We start from the raw sequence: 21946 nt of genomic DNA on the forward strand, positions 1-21946 counted from the left end.
TTTGTCTCCCTTATAGCTTCTGTGTATTCTATATAGGGTATCGAAGGCAAAATTAATTCACTTCTTCCCCGTATATTACGTTGGTTTCCCGTAAAGAAGTATTTTAGCATGTCTGTTGTAGGGAAGCTAACGTTCGCCCGTAATGTTTGGATAAGAAGCTGAGTGAGCCTGCACGAAAACCATGACGGAGAGTCATTCGCAAGATCAGTGAAAATGCGTGTAGCCTACGGTAACCTACTGTTTGATAAGGTAAAGCATTACCTAGAGGCAAGTACACATAATAATAATATTAAAAAACGAACGTTAACAATTTCAGAGGTTTTCGATCTATCAGACGAGTTACAGCAGGCTAACGTCACGAACTGAGTACGAGTCTGCGCAGTACGACGGAAATTTTGTTTCAGCCCCCTTCCATTGAGAACAACGGAGTCTGTTTGTCCATTTCTTTTAGGTCTATGGATGAAACCCATGAATACGTCTGACACGCAATGACGCGCCTCTTTATGCAGAGGAAGTGATCCCCGTTTTGCGCCCATAGACATGAACCAAAGATCCTTAAGGCGTAGCAAGATACGTCGTCGTAGTTCATGTCTATGGGCGCAAAACGGGGATCACTTCCTCTACATAAAAAGGCGCGTCATTGCGTGTCAGACGTATTCATGGGTTTCATCAGGTCCCTTTCCACAGGTGTACAAAATCAAGCACTCGATTATCAATGCTTGATGATGTTCCAAAATAATCTTGCTGCTCTTTCAAGCCCTCTACATTTATTAGTTATAATATGGAAGTAACACACACAAAGCATAGGCTACATTTCAAGGAATTGAATAAAAACATCAATGGAATAATGGATCAGGATTTGGTTCAGCTGGCTGGCTAATGTGTTGTCAAGGTAGAGCGTACGTAGCAACCGGCCAATAAGCAGAATAAACAAGAGGGGCACACCTGATATAAAGTCGATTTTCTCCAGACGGGAATGCTCAAAAATGCTAAAAAGGTACCTGAAGTGGTCAGAAGGGGTTGAGGGTCATGAAACCGTGCCCAAAATTCACATTCCTAACTCTAGAGAATGGAGATTTTAGCTTATAGTTGAAATTCTGATCTATGTCCATAGACTTCAATGGAACAGTTGCTGCCTCTGCTCTGCATAAAGGGGGATTTTGACCCCCCCTCTTGCGATTCGGGTTCCAGGAAGTGGCTTCTCATGAAGTATCTTGCTCCGCCCTTAATTATCTTTGCATGAACTACGACGACGTATCTTGCTCCGCCCTTAATTATCTTTGGCTTAGCTTTGTCTCCTCATTTCCACTCATCATTTAGGTCTGCCCTAATGCCTATACAGGGCTTAAGCCTACCTTACACTAACAGACTTTGACGAGATTGGGAAAGATTCTTGAAAGACCGTCTTTTGAGTAAAGCTTGAATGAGGGGCATTAGTTAAAAGACTATAATCTTTCAAGAATGTTTCCCAAATCTTGTCAAAGTCTGTCAGTGTAAGGTTAAGGTATAGGCTTTAGCCTGCATCCACTTATTGATAGCCTGACTCAGGTTTTTAATTGCTTATTTTCCCCATTGAATGAAAACAAATTGAGTGCTTTATAATGCCATAATGGTAAAGGCAACATCCACACTTTGTTTTATTCAATAAGAGCCTATCAGTGGACTTCCTGCATGCATTCATGGATTTAATCAGGTCCCTTCAGGTGTATGTAATCAAGTACCTACCAAGTAGATTATGAATGCAGACTGCCTGGTGCTTGATTAATACACCTGTGGAAAGGGACCTGATGAAATCCATGAATTGGTGTGGCAAACGTGGTATCACTGCAACCACACCCAAGTCAAACATTCAAATCAGCAAAGGGGAAAGGGAAACTCACGTTTGGAAGATGCACCAGTTATATCTCCTTTCTGTTTATTGGCAACAGGTGTGTTTGTGCAGTGAGTGCATTACTGTAGGCCTACTATTATCCTTTTATGCCCTTTCTGTACACACAAAGTTAAAATTACTTCAGCTTGCCTTTGCTTTGTCTCCTCAGTATCACAGGAGTGTAATGATATTTTGAGCCTTATCAGTGGCTCAAAGTATACCTTATTCATGTGGCGGCCATTGTAAAACAAAACAGGGCTACAGAGTACACAAACCATTGTTGTGTTCTATGCATTCACCAGTAGGTGGCAAAAATGCATTAATTATAGTACACCTTAGTCTCCTTTTGGTTTACACAATGGCTGGCACGTGAGGCAAATTTACTTTGATGTAGAGTTTGCCCCCAAGGCTATTGCTGCTATTTGGTTGTTAATGCTATCATAAAGATTACACCCATTTTCATCCAAAAATAGATCCTTGATTGTTCTTATGGAGTTGTCCATCAATGAGAACATTGATGAGTCAGATTAATGCTCATGCTACATAGTAGCTATAGTTGTACCGTGAACTTTATCTTTTGACAGAGTTAGCACTCTGCCCATTTCAATAAGATGGACCATGAAAATGTATTTTCCCTCCAACATCTAAAAGCAAAGGGGACCGATAAGGAGAACTTTGAGAATGCCAGTGATTCATGACCAATCAGTCCCAAGAACATTTTGCATTATTTGTTGGTAGTGAGAATACAGAGCATTGTGGTGGTGGTAGTGACACAAACATGGCAAAATGGGCTTCTCTTTATGGAGTCTATATGAAATCACATTGACTTGCTACAAATTTGAATATTGTTTATGGTTGTCGTGTGGTGTTCACAGCATCATAAATATTCATTCATTATTGTTTATATCATCATGAATATTCATTCACTCAATGAACATTATCATTGCCAAAATGGGAAGAAATAAAACAAACAAATAGTATTGGTACAATTCTTGTATCAGTTAATCAAGGCATACATTCAAAGGTTATGGCATATATTGCAAAAAGCAAAGACTATTGTTATTAGACACATACACTATAATGCCAAAAGTATAGTCTCCTCGTCCAACATCATGTGTGTGACCTAACAAATGTGCTTCTGGAAGAATGGTCGAACATTCCCATGAACACACTCCTAAATCTTGTGGAAAGACTTCCCAGAACAGTTGAAGCTGTTTAGGCTGCAAAGAATGGACCGACGTCTTATTAAACATTACGGATTAAGAATGGGATGTCATATACGTTCATAGGCGAGTCAAGGGAGGTGAGGTCACCCAATGCTTTTGGCAATATAGTTTGTGTGGTGAGATTAATCCCAACTGTAAACACACTGAACATGCAAATGATAATACAAATAATGTGCAAATGCTGTGCTTCCATATAAAGCAGCTGAAATGTCCAGAACAGTGTCATGCAGAGGGTGTTTAACTTGTGCGTCATTGGAATATAATAGTCTAAGAGGAATTTCATATTTTGTATTTTGTATATTGCCCTCCTTTTCTCTTTCAGTCGAACACAGATTCATACATAAAACTCTTGCAGATACACCTAATTTGTCAAAGAAAGTGCTTAATTTATGGATCCGTCATATCTGGATCTAACTGAACCAACAAAAGTAAGTTCCATCCTTTTAATTGTTCTTGAATGTCTTGATGCGTTTACAAGCTTAAATACAGTTTACATATTTTTAATAAAACAATATTATACAATATGCCATTAAAGTAGTACAGATGAACATTAATGTTCATATGAATGCTATGTTTATTAATGTGTGATACTTACTAACACAGAAGATCAGGTGCACATGCCAATGAGAGACAGATTATGAAAGTATACAGTCAGCTATACGTTTATCTCACAGTTATGTCTCTTTTAGCCTATGAAGCCAACCCAATGAGGAAATGATAAGGATTTGAGTTACACCAGGCTATATCGTTATGTCTTTGACAAATTTGATGATTTGACATGTGATCCAAAGACCCAATAGTGACAATGGGTAAGTCTGCAACATGATATACCACAAAAGTTATCACTTCCTTCCAGTGGAATGTTTTGCATTAGCCTGGCAAGCCAAACTCGAAAAATATTTTTGGCAGCTAGGGTGCGTCTATTCTAGGCTAGTTTTGCATATCAGTGGCTATAGATGCTGAACAAAGTCTATAGGTGGACCTAAGTAAAACATAGGATATTCTGTTCATACTGTAGAGAAAATAGTTGTAGATGTTATAATTGAAGGCGAATTCCATATAGCCTAGATCTCTTTTTATCAAGGTCACCGTATACTCTTGTAAAATAAAACAAAATAAAGAAGTCAGTTCTTCCCCCAGCTCGAGTCTGACTACTGTACGTAGGCTACTTCCACTCAATTTCTATTCTCTTCATACTCCGTCTTATATAGCTTGATCCACCTTTGTTTACTCCGGCAAGTGCATCTCCGCCCAATCAGCAAACAGAGGGCGTTCCCAAGAGCGATTACATTTAAGTTTCAAGCCTATCATTATCGTTGTGTCCCCCCGTGGTTATCATGTCATTACCAAAGGTTAGTGATTGAACTCCAATGAATTCAAACTTCAGACAAGCATCTAGGCCAGACTCAAAGAAGAGAGTCTCCAGGCTAAGTTACTGCAGCCAACAGGTAGAGTTGCCAGGCAGCTACAGTGCTGTACTGGCGTATGATCTTGAGCCCCTATATGTTCATGTGACCTTGAGAAACAGAGATCTGTGGGAAAGATTGCCGGAATTCTCCTTTAAGGTGTTATGAATGCTCTACACAGTCTGAAAGTTGAAACATGTCCTGTATTTATTTTTCTAGAAAATTCATCAAGATATGAGATTTCATCGTGTTCCCCTCTGTCAAACAACACGATCCCTAAGGAAGAGGGATCTTTGTCCAACATGCAAATCTTCTCTCTAGTCATTTCCTGTGTCATTTTTGTGCTGGGTGTTATTGGCAATGGTCTTGTCATGTATGTGACAGGCTTCAAGATGAAGACTACAGTTAACTCTGTCTGGCTCCAAAATCTGGCGTTGGCTGATTTCCTTTTCACACTGTTCCTCATCTTCTACATGATAAGTCTTTCCCTCAATCATAGATGGCCCTTTGGAGCTGTCATGTGTAAGCTCAACAGTCTAGTCCAAATAAGCACTATGTTTACAAGCGTTTTTCTACTCACCGCCATCAGTTTGGAGCGCTGCTTGGCAACATGGCTTGTACACTGGACTCGAAACAACTGTACGCCAAAGTGTGCCAGGATCGTTTGCTTGTCCACATGGGTAGTTTCACTGACGTGCAGCATTCCTTTCGTAGAGCCACGCACAGTTGTGGAAAACAAATGTGTAAGAAATAAAGATCCACTGGCCATGAAGCACATAGCCATGTTCCGATTTGTGATTGGTTTTCTGATCCCATTCCTTGTGATCACATGTTGCTATGTAGCCATTGCTGTGCGTGTCAGCAGGCTGAAGATCATGAAGAAGAGGAAGGTGAAGCCATTCAGTTTTATCCTGGCATTCATCTTAGCATTCTTCATCTGCTGGCTGCCGCTTCACATCAATGACTTGATCATCATTGAGCAAGAGTATGCCTTTAAGTATAATCATAAGCACTATAACCAATGTCTGTATCAGAGGGCTAGAATGATATCTCCATTTGTGGTCAGCTTGGCCTTCTTCAACAGCTGTGTGAACCCTTTGCTGTACACATGCATGTGTGAGGACTTTCGGCACAAACTCAGGCTGTGGAGAAACAATGTTACATTCTCTGAAGTGAGACCAAATATGGACGAGGGAGAGGAATTATTGTGATTGTGAATGATGCTTCCCCTTTGCATGGGATAAGTAGCCCCTACTAACTTTCTAAGGTCACAGATTGGATAGGAACCAGGCCTATATAGGCACCGACAGTGACCTTGAGAAAATGGAGATCTATGTAAAAACTCGCTGGATTTTTTCCTTTAATTTTGAAAGCAGAATTTTGTTCTCTGATGTATTTTTGTTTTATATGACCTTTTCAAAATAAAGCTTGATAACAGATGAGTTTAGAATTGGTTTATATAGTACCGACAGTACCGACAGTATTCAGTGACCTTGAGAAATGAAGAGCTATGTGAAAACTCGCCAGATTTTTCCTTTAATTTTGAAAGCAGCATTTTGTTCTCTCTCATGTAAATTGATTATTTTGCATGACATTTTGTCTGCAACAGCATAAACCAAGGGGAAGGGCCTGGAGGGATGAGACGTTCAGATGGTATAAAAAATATATATTTAATTAGAAGGTGCTGTCGAACCTGATAATGTAATGTAATAAAGAAATGCACTTGAGTCCATTGAAAATGTAATACAACCTGATAATGTAATAACTTCCCGATAATGTAATAAAGTGCATTTCCCAATAATGTAATAAACTTTTTACTTTTTAATTACACAAAACACATGCAGAAACAACGGCCACACACATGCAGACACACACCCTCACACACACACACACACACACATACATACAGATGCACAGTACACACACACACACACACACAGATGCACAGTGCACTCACACACACACACACACACACACACACACACACACACACACACACGTACGTTTTGTGAGATGCAGCATTGTGTGAGACCACCGGAGCTGAGAAGTGAGTCTGTGTATGTGATGTACAATAGCCTGTATGTGTGTGTGTGTGTGTGCGTGGGTGCGTTTCTGTGTGCCCGTGTGTGTGTTTGCATGTGTGTATATGTGTGTATGTGCATGTTCTGTGTGTATTCTGTGTGTGTTCTCTTTCTTTCTCTCTCTCCTTCTGTGTCTGTGTGTGTGTGTGTGTGTTCTGTGTTATCTGTGTGTATTCTGTGTGTGTTCTCTCTTTCTCTCTCTCTCTGTGGGTGTATCTGTGTGTGTGCCTGTGTGTATGTGTGTGTATGTGTGTGTGTGTGTGTGTGTGTGTGTGTGTGATCTGATATCGGAGTGACAGTGACGGCAGAGAACATAGTGAACATATACACATAGAGACACATAAAACACACACACAAACAGACAAGCAGACACACACACACACACACACTCATAGACAGAGAAGCACTCATACACAAAAGCAAGCGCACACATGCACACACTCATTTACATACATAAAAGTTGCAGTAGGGGATGGAGTAGGCAGTGGAAACAAAAGCATGCTTGATATTTGCGGAGAGAATGTGCAGGACTGAGCGGCGGTCATATTGTGTATCGCTTTGCGGTACATCTAGTTTTACTGGCTTTTCTGGATATAAGTTACTTTTGTTGTGTGTTCAATTAAATAAACAGTTTAAATACAGTGCCATTGGAGGTCAAAGGTCACCTTTTTTGTTGTATCAGATGATCTCATGAATCTATGTACTATGTTTGATTATGATATGTTAAAGGATAGCTGAGAAATCGTATTTGGATGGATGTCACAGCCAAGCTGTTTTGAAATTTAAAAAAAAAAAAAAAAAAAAAGCTGTTTGACACATTTGCTCAGCTTGGCCTGAAGATCATATGCCAAGTTGCAAAGATTGGACAGAATATGTAGCCCCCTAGTGGCCACACATGCATTTGTGTGTCATGGTCTAAAGATAATCTGGGCAACATCTCGGAAAGATTAGACAACATTTGTGTCAAGAGAAGCCTTTTAAAGGTTTTTGATAAAATCGACGATGGCAGAAAATCCAATATGGCTGAAAAATACATAAAATATACATTGAATTCAGCTTGCCTCAAGGGTTCCAGTGATACATTGTTTGTTAAAAATGGATGAACAGGTCAAAAGTTAATAAACATTCATGCCTGTTCAAATTTGACCTGTTGATGGCGCTAGAGCTCTCTAGCTAGAGTTGCCTACACAGTATCACCACTTGAGCCCCAGTTACGGGTGGTCTGCTGTTAATTTATTACAATATTGGGGAGTTATTACATTATCAGGACCTGCGAAATGAAGGCTAACCTGATAATGTAATAACCTCCTGTTAATGCAATACGTTATTACATTATTGGTAAAAAATGTATTACATTATTGGGAAATGCACTTTATTACATTATCAGGAAGTTATTACATTATCAGGTTGTATTACATTTTCAATGGACTCAAGTGCCATTTCTTCATTACATTATTGGGGTTATTACATTATCGGGGATTTATTACATTATCAGGTTCTACAGGTGCTCTAGACGGAAAACCAAAAAAAACAACAAAAAAAAACATGTGGGCCAAGGCACTCTCATAAAACCACTTTAAAGGAACACGCCACCGTTTTTTCATATGAAACTATGTTATTCTATTAAACTATGCCCATTCATCACGCCTCTTGTGCAGTAGAAATAAAGCACTGACTCCCCAGACTAATGTTCAATGTTAAGATTGTGTTTAGTATGGTGATAGCCAGACTAGTCTAAACCCGTTTATGGACAAGAAGTTATGTTCAAGCACCAATTTTGGCTTCACACAAACAAGAGTACATTTGTCACTGTCTGAAGCTCAGGCAACAATGTCGCAAGAAAAAATGTTTGTAGCCATCATTTGATTGATTAGGAGAGTGAGAGACACCAAACAATTCCCACAGATTAGCAGCCTACACTAAAAGTGGCGGCGTACTCAAAATACACTTAATTTGATGATTAATTGTCCCCATCACTTTTCAAAAACAATCTACTTTCTACTACTTCCCAGAAGGAAACAAGTCCTTGTGATTTGAGAACATTTGGTATATCATCCAGGGAAGACTTTTTAAGACACACACACACACACACACACACACTCTCTCTCTCTCTCTCTCTCTCTCTCTCTCTCTCTCTCTCTCTCTCTCTCTCGAATTCCTGAATTGGCATTGAATCCACAAATCAAATTTCAAAAATGATTCAACAGCTTTGACATTCAAGGATACATGTATAAAGCATCTCCTACTCCACACAGCAAGACTGATCACAGCTAATATGGAGCCAAACTTTGTGTTGCCAGTTGTTTTTCCTTTTGATAGCCCTGCCAGTCTCAGCCCACTCACAGTCGGTTTGTGGACATGTCCCAAGCTGCCAAATATCAATGCCAAAAACGTACATGCATGGTCACTGATTTTTGAAAGGAGGGGTTGACGTTTAGTCATTTTATTACAAAATACTATGTCTATATTCAGATCTTCTTTCTATCTCTATCCATGAGCAAAACATCAGGGGTGCTAGGCATGTTACATCAGAGGTGTTGAACCAGTCTGGCATTATGGGTGTGATTGTTTGTACATAGGCAAATTTTTTTTAAATATGTCTTTAACAGAACTGACAATAATGTTTGGATTGGGGATTGCCCCTTCCTGTTCCATCATGACTGTGCACCAGTGCACTAAGCAAGGTCCATAAAGACATGGATCTCAGAGTTTGGTGTGGATGAACTTGACTGGCCTGCACTGTCCTGACCTCAACCCAACAGAACACCTTAGGGATGAATTGGAGCGGAAACTGAGAGCCACTGCTCGTCCAACATCAGTGTGTGACCTCACAAATGTGCCTCTGGAATAACACACAAGCCTTCCCAGAAGAGTTGAAGCTGTTATAGCTGCAAAGAGTGGACCAACGTCATATTAAACCCTGAGAATGGGATGTCACTTAAGTTCATATGCTAGTCAAGTTAAGTGACCCAATACTTTTGGCAATGTAGTGTACACTCCTCTGTTTATCAAACTTCTTGAGAGATTGCTGAGACCCTCACATTGGTTTGAATATGAACACACACACACACACACACACACACACACACACACACACACACACACACACACACCTAGCCTAAGATGCTTCATGACCTTCTTTTGATCTCTGCTCCCCACACACACACTGTTGGAAGAGGAAGTGGCCATCCCCAAACTGTTCCCACAAAGTTGGGAGCATGGAATTGTCCAAAATCTCTTTCACTGAAACTACAGAGCCAAGCCCTGGTCGGGGATGACCCCTTCCTGTTCCAACATGACTGTGCACCAGTGCAAAAACAAAGTCCAGTAACACATAGATGACAGAGTTTGGCGTGGATGAACTTGACTGGCCTGCACAGAGTCCTGACCTCAACCCAACAGAACACCTTTGGGATGATTTGGAGCAGAAAATGAGAGCCACAGCCACTGCTCGTCCAACTTCAGTGTGTGACAAATGCGCGATGCCACCTCTATCCTTAACATACATTAACAGCCTATTTATTCATTTCTTCATGTAGTTGTGACTTAGCACAATGTTTATATTGTCAACTGAAACATAAAAAGCTCTTTGTCAATACACAGATGCTACTGTATGTTGTTTTACTGTTGGTCATTCCATATCATTGGAAGGGGCAATGAACAGATGACAGAGAGGAAGCAGGGTAGTCCTCCAGGGAGGATGGGGAGGGCTGAGATGCCCAGGAGCAGGGCCCTCCACATGGGTCACAGGTCTCCGTCCGGGTCATCATTTCTCCCTGCCTGCCGGCGGAACTACCCCCTGCATGATCCGTAAACACGGAACCTTTGTTCCACGTCCGGAACAGCCAGGGTGGAATGTAGGGGAGGTCAGACACTGGGATCTATCAAACTTGATGTACTGTAACAGTGAGGGGGGGGGGGGGGGGGGGGGGGGGGGGGGGGCAGTGCCGGTTCAGACCTCCATGGGGCCCTAAGCAAAATCCTGCTAAGGGGCCCTCCTTACTACCTGAACTCTGAGGGCCAAAATATAACCATTAAAAAAAAAAACAAAAAAAATGTGCATATATATATATATATATATACAGACAGATGCACACAGATATATTTAATGTAGGCTATATTATGTGACATAACTGTGCTCCTAATACAATCATCCCAAAACAGAAATTAGCAAATATAATGTTTTCCCCCATAAAGGACCTTCACAGCAAATGTAAATATAATGTAGGCTATAAATAAAACTACGGTTTCGATACTCAGAAATTTGTGGTTTGACACGTGAAGTTATGCAGTTCTTTTTTGTAAGGGTCTAGAGTCTAGACCGTTCTTCACCTGTGTGTCTGCAGACTGCAGTAGGCTACGAGCCAAAGACATAGCTACTGAACATGGCTCCCCTGATTGATTCCCTTCAATATTTTTTCAAACGTACAGTAGACTATTTTAAACAATAATTGTAATACTTCATATTTTGTCTATTCTATTGCCCATGCGGCACAGCGAATCAAAGTTAATAGGCCCAAAGGCTACTTTCCATTTTGCATACGTTCAGTTGTAGGGTATCTAAACCAACTAAAGCTCAACTAAAATATTGTAAACCCATTTATTTAAAATGTATAGTATGGGAAGAGTGAAATCACAGATTCGTTTCGATCTGTTCTCGCATGTGTCTGCTGAAAAACTGTTTCATCCCGAGCTGCACGTAATTATGAGCGCAATTAAAGAAGCGTTTTTTTTCTTCTTATTATAATGTAGCCAGTCGCCGCCTTCAAAAACGGAACGTGGGGTTATACATTATCACAACTTTGCCATGACTGGGAAAGGCTGGCAAGCAAGCCGCAGACAGATTCACTTCAGATTCAGGGGATTCACTTCCTTGTGTGGTCGACCTACAGTAAGCTAGGTCAGCAACATGCGCTGGAGAGATGTGTGTAGCCTAGACATCAAACCATGAGACGAACGCAAGTTTACCCAACTGCTGTTCCTGCTTTTCATTCTCGTTAAGTTTCTTCTTTATTCGGATTCACGTTCATCTTCTTGTAATGTAGCTTATGAAACATTGTCGTTGTGTCTGCATATACCTACCTGTCTGTCACTACCTTGGCTCAAGGGAAGACAGAGGAGGGGGCCTTCATTTACTTGCGGGGCCCTACGCAACTTGCGTAGTGTGCGTATAGGGAGAACCGGCCCTGGGGGGGGGGGGTTGACCACTTTGATAACACTTGATGATCACTTGGAATGCTTGGATATGCTTGGAACCTAAATGGATAAATAAATGGATTATTTTTGGAAGCAGCTGTTTTCAGAGTGCATGCAAATCCGCCACCAGCTCTCTATGCCCACGGCCTTGAACTCTTGAGTATTGGAAACTCTTGAAAAGGCTGTTTCCTTTTTCGTCCCCTTAGAATTATAAGGTCCTATCTGACATTTTTTTCAAAATTCAATTATTGACATGTTCTTATTCTATTCTGTGAAGTTCATAATGTGAGGTGAGGTGTTTTGTTGATATAGTGCGTATAGAAAATCATCATACCCTTTTGAAATAGTTACTTTTTTGTCTTACAGGCTGAAATCAAAACCCATTTTAAAAAAAAACATCTTGTCCAGTTTTATCTACAAATTTAGCAGTACAACATCAAAATAACGAAAAAAAAGTCAACAGTTCTGAAAATTAATAAAAAATAAATAAAAACTAGAATAACAGGGTTGGAAAAGTCATCATACCCCTGACTTAATACTTTGTGGAGCTTCCTTTTGCTTTCATTACAGCCATCAATCTGTTTGGATGTCTCTATTATACAGTAGCTTTGCACGCCTAGATTGGGGAATATTTGCCCAATCATCCGTGCAGAATGGTAAAAATTCAGTCAAATTCTTTGGGAATGGCGATGGACTGCTCTCTTTAAGTCAATCCACAGATTTTCTATAGGATTTAAGTCAGGGCTCTGACTTTGCCACTCAAGAATATTCACCATCCTATCTTTTCGCCACTCCTTTATTCTTTTGGCAGTATGTGATCATTGTCGTGTTGGAAGGCAAATGACCTGCCCATCTTCAGCTGTCTAGCAGAGGGACGCAGGTTTTCCTCAAGATTTTGGCTGTACTTGGCAGCATCCATTTTCCCTTCTATCCTGACCAATTGCCTAGTAGTCCTTGCTGAAGAGAAACATCCCCACAACATAATGTTGCCCCCACCTTGCTTCACAGTAGGTATGGTGTGTTTTGGGTGTGTTTTGGGTGTGTTTGGGTGTGTATACTGTGTTTGGTTAGCGCCTGGAGCTCAGTCCAAAAAATCCAATCTTAGTCTCCAAAAAGTTCAATCTTAGTCTCATCTGACCATAAAAACTTTTTCCACATGGTAGCAGAATATTCCAGATGTGTTTTGCACTGAACTCCAAGCGCTATATGTTTGGCGAAAACCAAACACAGTACCACCCAAAACACACCACCAAGTCACACGACCAAGTATGGTGAGACAAAATAAAACGTGGTGCATTTCTAAGCAGGTAAGAGGGATAACTAATGTGGCGCAGTGATATCCTCACTCTTGCACTTTCAGTTTCACTTTGGAGCGAGGATATTACTGCGCCCAGTGAGTCTAAGTGCTCCCAATATTATTCCGCCACACAATATAGTTATCCCTTTTACCTGCTTAGAAATGCACCACGTTTTATTTTGTCTCACCATACTTGGTCGTGTGACTACTCATGTAACTGTATTTTAATAGGGAAAACATGGAGGTGTTTGGTCACTTCTAACTTCATCTCTGTTTGGATCCTAATGAATGCATTGCAAGCTAAGTGCTATCAAAGTTGCGCCGCGCGCCAGAGCCAGTGAGTGCACGCATTGAAACGTGAGAGGTATGTATCAACTCGTCTTCACCAAGCAAATAACGCAGTTTAATATGAAAAAACGGTGAAGTGTTCCTTAAAGCAAGTGCTTCAAGCAGGTGTGTCATAAAATTGAGAAAAGTGAAGGAGAAAGTGACTGTTGGAGCTTTTCAGTTTTCCAGTTGAATTTCCTTCAAAAAACAAATGTCACTTCCTGCAAATGGCTATATGGATTTGTAGTATTTTTGGGGAGGCAAGAAAATACAGACCAACAGAAAAGGACTGTGGGGATATATGACATAACTACAGAATGTAGTTTCACCAGATTTGCTTCCATGACTAAAAGGAAGTGTACCAATAGCAAAGGAATAGAGTTGAATTTGTTTGCATTTTACAGTTTTTTATTGAGGAAGTTCCACAAAAAAGAGATAAATAAAAAAGACATGTCATTTATCTATGTAAAAGCAATATAAAACATCTAAACACATAACTGGGACATGGAAATTTTGTCCAAAATGGGAATCAATAATGTTTTTTAAAAATGAAGCATTTGGGAACCCAACTCTTCATATATCTATAATTACTTTTGGATTTTAAGGCTAAACTGCATGTTTTATCAGAACAGGCGTATTGTCTTCACAAGGTTTTGTATTGTGCACTCCGCAGCTTCAGACCAGAGGTCCTTCCTTTGGACCTTTTTAAATTTTTTACCGTAAATCCTCAAATTATGGCCAGGATTCTATTTCGATTTATTCCTGAAGTAAATTAAATCCCAAACCAAACGGATACTCTTCTGCTTTTGATAGCCTACAGGCTAAGTGTTGAACAGTGTTGGTCCACTTCAATAGTAGGCTAGCCTTTTACTTTATTTCTATCAGAAACAATAATTAAAGATAAAAAAAGATCCTGGCCACAATTTGAAGATTTACGTTAGTTGTTGATTGGTTCATTTATTGGTTAATTTATCCATCCATTATAACAGTACTGCACAGTCCCTAAATACCCCATGAGGCCTTGAAGCCTCTGTCCCTGACTGACCCATGTAACATACTATGCATATGTTGTTGTGGAGGGGATGTACATGTATAAGGAAATAAGAATAATTACAGTGACTAATGTTATGTTACAGATGCTTTTGTCCAAAGCAGCACATAAATAATTACAACACAATTCAATTAACAGTGAACAATTACAAAAACAATAGCAATATTATCAATAAACAATATAATTCAAGCAATAACCTACTGAGAAATAAACAATGAATGGGAGAATAGCAATTAAACAATCAGTCATTCAATCAGTCATATAATAACAATAACTATGGCATGGTAAGTCTTCATTTTAAGAAGAATAGCAAAAATAAAAACAACAATGTCAAATTCAATCAATGGACTAATTATAACAAAAACAATACTATATTATACAAACCATAACACATAAGAAACGGACAACGGACAAGTATGGGGAAAAAAGCATAATTGGTCGACAACGCTGCAGGTGTAATGTAACATAGACCTGTGTGTGGAGTAACTGAGTGTTATTGAAGGGCACCCGACAGCAGCCAGATCTCATCGCATGCAAGTAATCATACCAAGGCTTTCTGGATCTATTATAGGCTACTACTGTAGCACCACAACAAATTGCAGTACAATACTTGACAATCACCTTACCATGAGCAGTTACCCTCTGACAGATTATTGGTCAAACAGACTTTCTTGGGTGAAAGGTTTAAGTTAGGGTTACGTTTGTGAATGGAAGATTTAGCAGGCCATCATTCTGAGTGTACTACTGTAGTCTAACCAAAGCCAAGTGGTGAAGTGGCGGAACCACCAGTAGGGGGAGGTGTTGCTATAATAGTGATGGTAAAATGTGCCCAATGAAAATGGCAGGTTAATATTACCACTACTGCATACTAAATACTTAAAGAGTCACACCACCCTAAAATATGTTTTTTGAGCTGTTGATTGATTGAAAATACTCATAAGTGGTGAACTGTACTATTACCAGGGTTAATATTGACAAAAATCGTGTTTCTCGACAAAAGTAGCATTTCTCTGATTTTGTATTGGAGATATTGCTCTCCGCGCATACTACAGTTTGAAACATGCCATGGCATGTTGGTCCAAAATGCTATTGGAATTCTGACAAAGTCCTGTACTTCTCGTCCAACACTACGTCACCGGGTCGTTACAAATTAGGAATGAAACGCCCTAACACCTGCTGCCCTGATTAGCCTACCTGTGATAAGCCATGTCTGCAGCACTCATTCCCAGATTGACACGAAATCACCATGGTTGATTGGTTGCAGCAGTGCTGCACTCCCTCTCCAAATTTCAGAACGTCTTGCCCATTTTGAAAGCCTTTTTCAGAAATGTGAATTGGGTGGAGTTATGGGGCGAAGTGACTCTTTAATCTTCTTTTATGTATTCTCAAAATATATCTGATTATATCTCATGCGGTTCCTTAATTTCAGTGAATGTACACAGATACACAATTGCGTGACTAGACACACACTTGCACTGAAATGCCAGTTAAAGCCATCTCGACGTGGATTATCTATTTTGGTATATAATGAAATGCAGCGCATCTTATTTGACATACAGACATAACAGGTTAGCTGATGAGTAACTAAAATCTTCATTTTCTTGTCATTATCTGTCATTGAAATGATTAGGAAAGTGGAGATTAGTTCTGCACATTCCACTCAAGGCAGGAAGAAACAAAACAAACTACCTCACAACTTCCAATAAACGGCCCAGGGCGAAATCAGCAGCTGCATGCCAGCAATGGACAGGTAAATTCTTCCATTTATTAATTCACTGCAAGCAGCTCCATTAATTCCATCTCATCTGCAGAGAGGTTTCCCTTGAGGTTGTGTCACTCCCCTACAGATGGTCTTGTTCCTGAGAAGGCTAACAGGGAACCCAGAGTTCCTTTTCTTTGGTTTGATCCAGAGGACACGGACTGGCGCGACGTGACCGAGAACTGGGAGGTGAAGTAGACCAGATGTTCCTCAGCAAAGGCGTGCTCCAGCACCACAAACACTGAGCGCTTCAGCTTCTGCTGAAATTCCTCACACATGAACATGTACAGAAAAGGGTTTATGCAGCTGTTCAGGAAGGCCAAGCTGGCTGCCACTGGAGCGATCTTTCGTGCCATGTTGTACACATCACTGTTGAAAAGCGTTGGGTCGATGCTGTGAATGTATAGCTGCTGTGTCAAAATTAGGTCGATGATTTGAATGGGTAGCCAGCAGATGAAGAAGACCAAGATGACTGTCAGGATGACGAGGAAAGGCCTCATCTTCTTCCTCCTGCTGGATCGTCTGGCGCGGACACCGATGGCCACGTAACAGCATGTGATTATGAGGAACGGGATCAGAAATCCAACCACAAATCGGAACACTGCAAGCCGTTTGGTTGTGAGTCTGGCTTCAGTCTTTATACACCTGTTATCAGCTACTCTACGAGAGATTATGAAGGGAATGCTACATGCCAGGGCGAGGAGCCAGATAAACACACAGATGAGCCTGGCTTTGTTTGGAGTACGTTTGTTGTGAGCCCAGACCACCACCCATACAGTCAAACAGCGGTCCAAACTGATGGCTGTCAGTAGAAAGACACTCGCAAACATGTTGATTATTTGAATAAGACTGTTGAACTTGCACATGAATTCTCCAAAATGCCATCTATAATTGAGGGAAAGACTGATGATGCTGAAAATGAGGAAAAGGGTAAAAAGGAAATCCGCCAATGCCAGATTCAGGAACCAGACAGAGTTAACTGTCGTCTTCATCTTGTATCCTGTCACATAGATGACAAGGCTATTGCCAATAACACCCAGCACAAAAATGGCACAGTAAATGACTAGAGAGAAGATTTGTGTTGGGGACAAAGATCCCTCTTCCTTAGAAATTGTGTTGTTTGTTGATGAATTATCTAAAAAAAAATGAAGGACTGAGTAAACATTCATAACACATTATAATATCATCTGCAAATATGTTCTATTTACTTTTCAATATGAACAGATTGGAGCAATTTTAAACTCAATCTCCCAACTCAAACTCCAGTTTAAAACCGGTGTCAAACTGTAAACAGAGCAATTGCCCCCTTATGTTCTACTGATACAATTACAGGTTATTGAGAAGGGAGCAGCAGCAAAGTGTAGTGAAAGTTTTTTTTATCTGCTAATCTTACCCATGGCGTAGTCAAGACTCATTCAGCAGACACAAAAGAAGCCACCTTAGTAATGTCGAAAACGTCTAAAGAGACACACAAGATCCCAACATGTCATTACACAAAATCGGATTAAATTTCACATTGTGAAGACAAGAAACATGACTAATCTTTCATCATTTACTTATGCCGAAAAGAGCGTTTGATAACAGATGATTGTTTTCTCTGTTTTCTCAGACCCTCATTCACTGAACACATACAATATTCATTCTGTACAATACTAATGTAGGCATAGCACACTTTTTTTTTTATATGTTTCTTATTAACATTTGGGAAAGAAACTTACAACGTACAAGAGAAAATACAACACTTGCCTTTAGCGTCTTCTGAGGGACAGGAAGCCCAGTAATTTCTGTTCATGCAGCTTCAACTGCTGGTGATGAATGAAAGTGTAGTTCTCTGACTAGCGAGTAATAGACCACCAGATGGAGATAATCTCTATGAGGAAGCAGTCTCATGAGATGAATGGCAGAGTGCATGCAGCCTTTCAATGACTCATTTTTTATTTTTTAAAGGACATTAGCAAAGCCTAAAAGATAATAATTTGTCCAAACCATCTCCATGTACACAATTTATATAGTTATTGTCAGCTATGTTGCAACAATAAAAGTTCTTATTAGCCTTGCAATTTTCTAAATTGTTGTATAACATACCCTAAGAAACCATAGGTATTGACTACAATATATATGTGTGTGATATCTGAGATGATATTTTGAGAAAAGGCAGTCTGAACTTTGAAATATGGGTAGGGTGGAGGCTTTGTCTGATTTCCACAAATTCATGATTGCTAAACATTTTGCTCTAAGTTTCAAAGAACTCAGTTTGAAGTTTTAAATAGCACATACCAAGAGAAACTAGTGGACACACACAGAAACAGTCGCTGTTTTTTTCTTCTTAGAACTCTGCTGAAATATTCTTCCAGTGTTTAGTGAGGCATCAGTTTAGTGGTAGGGAAGTAAACCTACTACTTTTTGTCATGACAGTTGTCCCCACCACTTTTTGAAACCCCTCTCTTAAACTAAATGAAGGGAAAAAAAATGTGTAGTCATCATTCGGTTGATTAGGTGTGAGAGACACCAAACAATTCCCAGAAATCAGCAGCCTACACTGAAATGAGCAGCATGCTTCATAGAGAAATGCACCAAAAGTGTCCGGATTCAACACGACACTATACGCTCATAGGAACAATGTGTTTTTTATATTCACTTCCCTCTACATCAATACTTAACTCCTAGAGACAGAGTGAATTGGGCATATAAATATGTCATCTGAGGTACACTGTAAAACTATGGAATGAAATGACTGAAAAAACGTTTGTATTCTGTAGATTATAGGCCTAGTTTGTACTCGTAGAAATGTTTTGTACTCGTAAAAATATAAATATAAAGCCTTCTCTAAATCATTTTCATTAGTGCAAAGGCTGTACGTAATTATACTGCACGTGTGTCCTGTTAGTACTCATCATAATCATAACACAGATTTATTGCACTGGGGATTTATTGCACTGCAATGGCCTGTTTTACATTTGTTTTTGGAACATGCCTTGGTTGATCCCATCACAAGTGGTCAGCCGAGACACATTGTCATTTACTCAAAGGTGTGCAGCCATAGACAGTGTTTAGATTCCGTTACAGCCAATGTTGCATACATTAGATCTCCCATTGTCCAGGACACATCAGAACACATTAGAGTTTATTGTGATACGATGTGACTAGTGATCATGCCTGAATACTGAAGTGCATGTAAACTCAGTCTTTGTCAGGGGCACCATCTTTCTTTTATGAAAAAGGGTTCTTAGTAGTCACTTTCATAACAGTAACAAATAACAAACAATGCATTGATAATATGTATGACTCTTTGAAAGCCACTAGCTACTTCCTCAACACATATCGCAATATCATGAATCCAGCCACACAGGGGGCGTTATCTGATATTACTGCAAGAGCAGGCGAGCTGCTGTGGATTTCCTGTTTTTATTCTGAGCTCAGAGTGAGTTTTCTCTCTTCTGTTTCATGCATGGGACACATGAGGAAAGCAAGGTAAATCTCAAGAGGTAAGCACACCTTTAATTATTGTAATATACAGTATTAGCTCACCCCTTTGCTTGTAATGAGAGACTCAGGGTAGTAAGTGTGGTTTGTCTGTTTGAAGAAATGTCAGTATATGCAGAAATATGTTTTAATTATAAAATTATAGAATTATATTATATAGATAATCAAATATCAGATGCTACCAGTAATTACAATATCACTGTGCTTGTGATACAATATCTGAGTGTTTAAAATGGTGTGGGCCATTTTTGTCACTTTTTTAGACATTTCTCTGTTACTCCTATTGCACGGTGTTGGATACACTGGATGACCTTCAGGCAAATCTTCACTATGGGTAAAAAATATCAAAGACATCACATCTAGAATGTTCAGACTGAACCCCTCTGTGTTCTATATAAAATGCTATTAGGCTGATAGATTGTCCTTTTTCATTTTGTAGATAACTCCTCAAGTAATGGAACAACATCAAACAAGGATCCCGTATCTCTCACCTCCATACAGATATTTTGTATGGTCACATTCAGTATCATTTTTGTGCTGGGTGTTATTGGTAATAGCCTCGTCATTTACGTGACAGGGTTCAAGATGAAGACGACCGTCAACTCTGTTTGGTTCCTGAATCTGGCATTGGCGGATTTTCTTTTCACACTCTTCCTCGTTTTCAGCACCATCAGTCTTTCTCTCAATCATAAATGGCCTTTTGGAGAATTCATGTGCAAGTTCAACAGTCTTATTCAAATTATCAACATGTTTGCAAGTGTGTTTCTACTGACAGCCATCAGTTTGGACCGCTGTTTGACTGTATGGGTGGTGGTCTGGGCTCACAACAAACGTACTCCAAACAAAGCCAGGCTCATCTGTGTGTTTATCTGGCTCCTCGCCCTGGCATGTAGCATTCCCTTCATAATCTCTCGTAGAGTAGCTGATAACAGGTGTATAAAGACTGAAGCCAGACTCACAACCAAACGGCTTGCAGTGTTCCGATTTGTGGTTGGATTTCTGATCCCGTTCCTCATAATCACATGCTGTTACGTGGCCATCGGTGTCCGCGCCAGACGATCCAGCAGGAGGAAGAAGATGAGGCCTTTCCTCGTCATCCTTGCAGTCATCTTGGTCTTCTTCATCTGCTGGCTACCCATTCAAATCATCGACCTAATTTTGACACAGCAGCTATACATTCACAGCATCGACCCAACGCTTTTCAACAGTGATGTGTTCAACATGGCACGAACGATCGCTCCAGTGGCAGCCAGCTTGGCCTTCCTGAACAGCTGCATGAACCCTTTTCTGTACATGTTCATGTGTGAGGAATTTCAGCAGAAGCTGAAGCGCTCAGTGTTTGTGGTGCTGGAGCACGCCTTTGCTGAGGAACATCTGGTCTACTTCACCTCCCAGTTCTCGGTCACGTCACGCCAATCGGTGTCTTCCGGCTCCACCCACAGAAAAGCAACACTGACCTCCCTGGTAGCGTTTGAGAAGTCACCAGACATAGACGAAAGAGCAGATGCTATTGTGTAAAAATCCACTGCTGGGTAGAGAGGGCTGACTTAAAAAGTTTCATCCATGCTGGGTCTAGCACTCTCGAATGATATTTTTTTCTTGCTTATTTGATTTGATTTGAAGCTATACTCTCGGAAATGCTTTTTTTTTAATATGCTGTGTCATTTGGTGTTTATTGTATTTTACAAGACATAAAGATGTTTATAAGACATTAAGGCTGAAAATAAAAAGTCTCTTCTTGTAAACATTGCAGAAGTGTTGTGTCCTTCACAATAGAATCCAAAGTTTTCTGACTGTATAATATGTGTGTGTGCAGTATGTTACAGTGCTAGTGAAATAATGTGTCTGTGTCCCATGTACTGTATGTGTGCTTGATAGACCTTTGTATACAGACTGATTCATTTCCCACACAATAAAGACTATTATATAATTTGTCTATCCTCCCTTCCATCCCTCCTCCCGTCATGCCTTTTTTTATTATTTTAAGGTTGCATTGTAGTTCATGATAATTCCTAGCCTGGTCCTACCAAACTCTCGTTCATTTCATAATGTACAGAGAGTCTGGCCACTTTCCATTGCAAGCATTAACTTCCTTGAAGGTGGGTACTCTGTTGAAGTTTCTGCCCGGAGCCACTCTGGATTTGCCATAACCAATCACTAATGTTTGGTTGTGACTTATGTCATGCTCAAACTAGCGCACCACCTCAAATGTCATCATTTTCAGCTACTCTCTCTGTTTTCTGATTGGAC

General features: G+C 40.1%; 3 protein-coding genes across 6 annotated transcripts; 2 read left to right on the top strand and 1 right to left on the bottom strand.

The window, feature by feature from the left end:
* Positions 1–1869: 1869 nt before the first annotated feature.
* Positions 1870–6268, top strand: LOC134067780 (C3a anaphylatoxin chemotactic receptor-like). Of its 3 annotated transcripts, XM_062523218.1 has the most exons (4): positions 1870–1928; positions 3419–3524; positions 3786–3905; positions 4722–6268. In XM_062523218.1, the coding sequence occupies exons 3-4, from the start codon at positions 3902–3904 to the stop codon at positions 5711–5713; spliced, it is 996 nt and encodes a 331-aa protein (XP_062379202.1). In that variant the 5' UTR covers positions 1870–1928; positions 3419–3524; positions 3786–3901; the 3' UTR covers positions 5714–6268. The 3 variants fall into 3 exon arrangements, with proteins under 3 accessions (XP_062379202.1, XP_062379201.1, XP_062379203.1); XM_062523217.1 differs by lacking the exon at positions 1870–1928 and having other exon boundaries at positions 3344–3524; XM_062523219.1 differs by lacking the exons at positions 1870–1928; positions 3786–3905 and having other exon boundaries at positions 3344–3524.
* A 7555-nt stretch (positions 6269–13823) lies between these two features.
* Positions 13824–17673, bottom strand: LOC134068172 (C3a anaphylatoxin chemotactic receptor-like). Its single transcript, XM_062523729.1, has 2 exons — positions 17607–17673; positions 13824–17348 (listed from the first exon to the last, which is right to left on the bottom strand). The coding sequence occupies exons 1-2, from the start codon at positions 17626–17628 to the stop codon at positions 16288–16290; spliced, it is 1083 nt and encodes a 360-aa protein (XP_062379713.1). The 5' UTR covers positions 17629–17673; the 3' UTR covers positions 13824–16287.
* A 1959-nt stretch (positions 17674–19632) lies between these two features.
* LOC134067527 (C3a anaphylatoxin chemotactic receptor-like) lies at positions 19633–21616 on the top strand. Of its 2 annotated transcripts, none has more exons than XM_062522829.1 (3): positions 19633–19698; positions 19960–20030; positions 20136–21616. In XM_062522829.1, the coding sequence occupies exons 1-3, from the start codon at positions 19658–19660 to the stop codon at positions 21212–21214; spliced, it is 1191 nt and encodes a 396-aa protein (XP_062378813.1). In that variant the 5' UTR covers positions 19633–19657; the 3' UTR covers positions 21215–21616. The 2 variants fall into 2 exon arrangements, with proteins under 2 accessions (XP_062378813.1, XP_062378814.1); XM_062522830.1 differs by having other exon boundaries at positions 19643–19684.
* Positions 21617–21946: the final 330 nt, after the last annotated feature.

Source organism: Sardina pilchardus, chromosome 20 (assembly GCF_963854185.1).
Source record: "Sardina pilchardus chromosome 20, fSarPil1.1, whole genome shotgun sequence".
Taxonomy (NCBI): Eukaryota; Metazoa; Chordata; class Actinopteri; order Clupeiformes; family Clupeidae; genus Sardina; species Sardina pilchardus.

Excerpts from the sequence above, each read along its gene's own strand:
- LOC134068172 (XM_062523729.1), bottom strand. The coding sequence starts at position 17,628 with ATGAGTCTTGACTACGCCATGG. Across the intron at positions 17,349-17,606 it reads GAGTCTTGACTACGCCATGG|ATAATTCATCAACAAACAAC; the intron begins GTAAGATTAGCA and ends ATTTTTTTTTAG.
- LOC134067527 (XM_062522829.1), top strand. The coding sequence starts at position 19,658 with ATGCATGGGACACATGAGGAAAGCAAGGTAAATCTCAAGAG. Across the intron at positions 19,699-19,959 it reads AGCAAGGTAAATCTCAAGAG|ACATTTCTCTGTTACTCCTA; the intron begins GTAAGCACACCT and ends TCACTTTTTTAG. Across the intron at positions 20,031-20,135 it reads CAGGCAAATCTTCACTATGG|ATAACTCCTCAAGTAATGGA; the intron begins GTAAAAAATATC and ends TTCATTTTGTAG.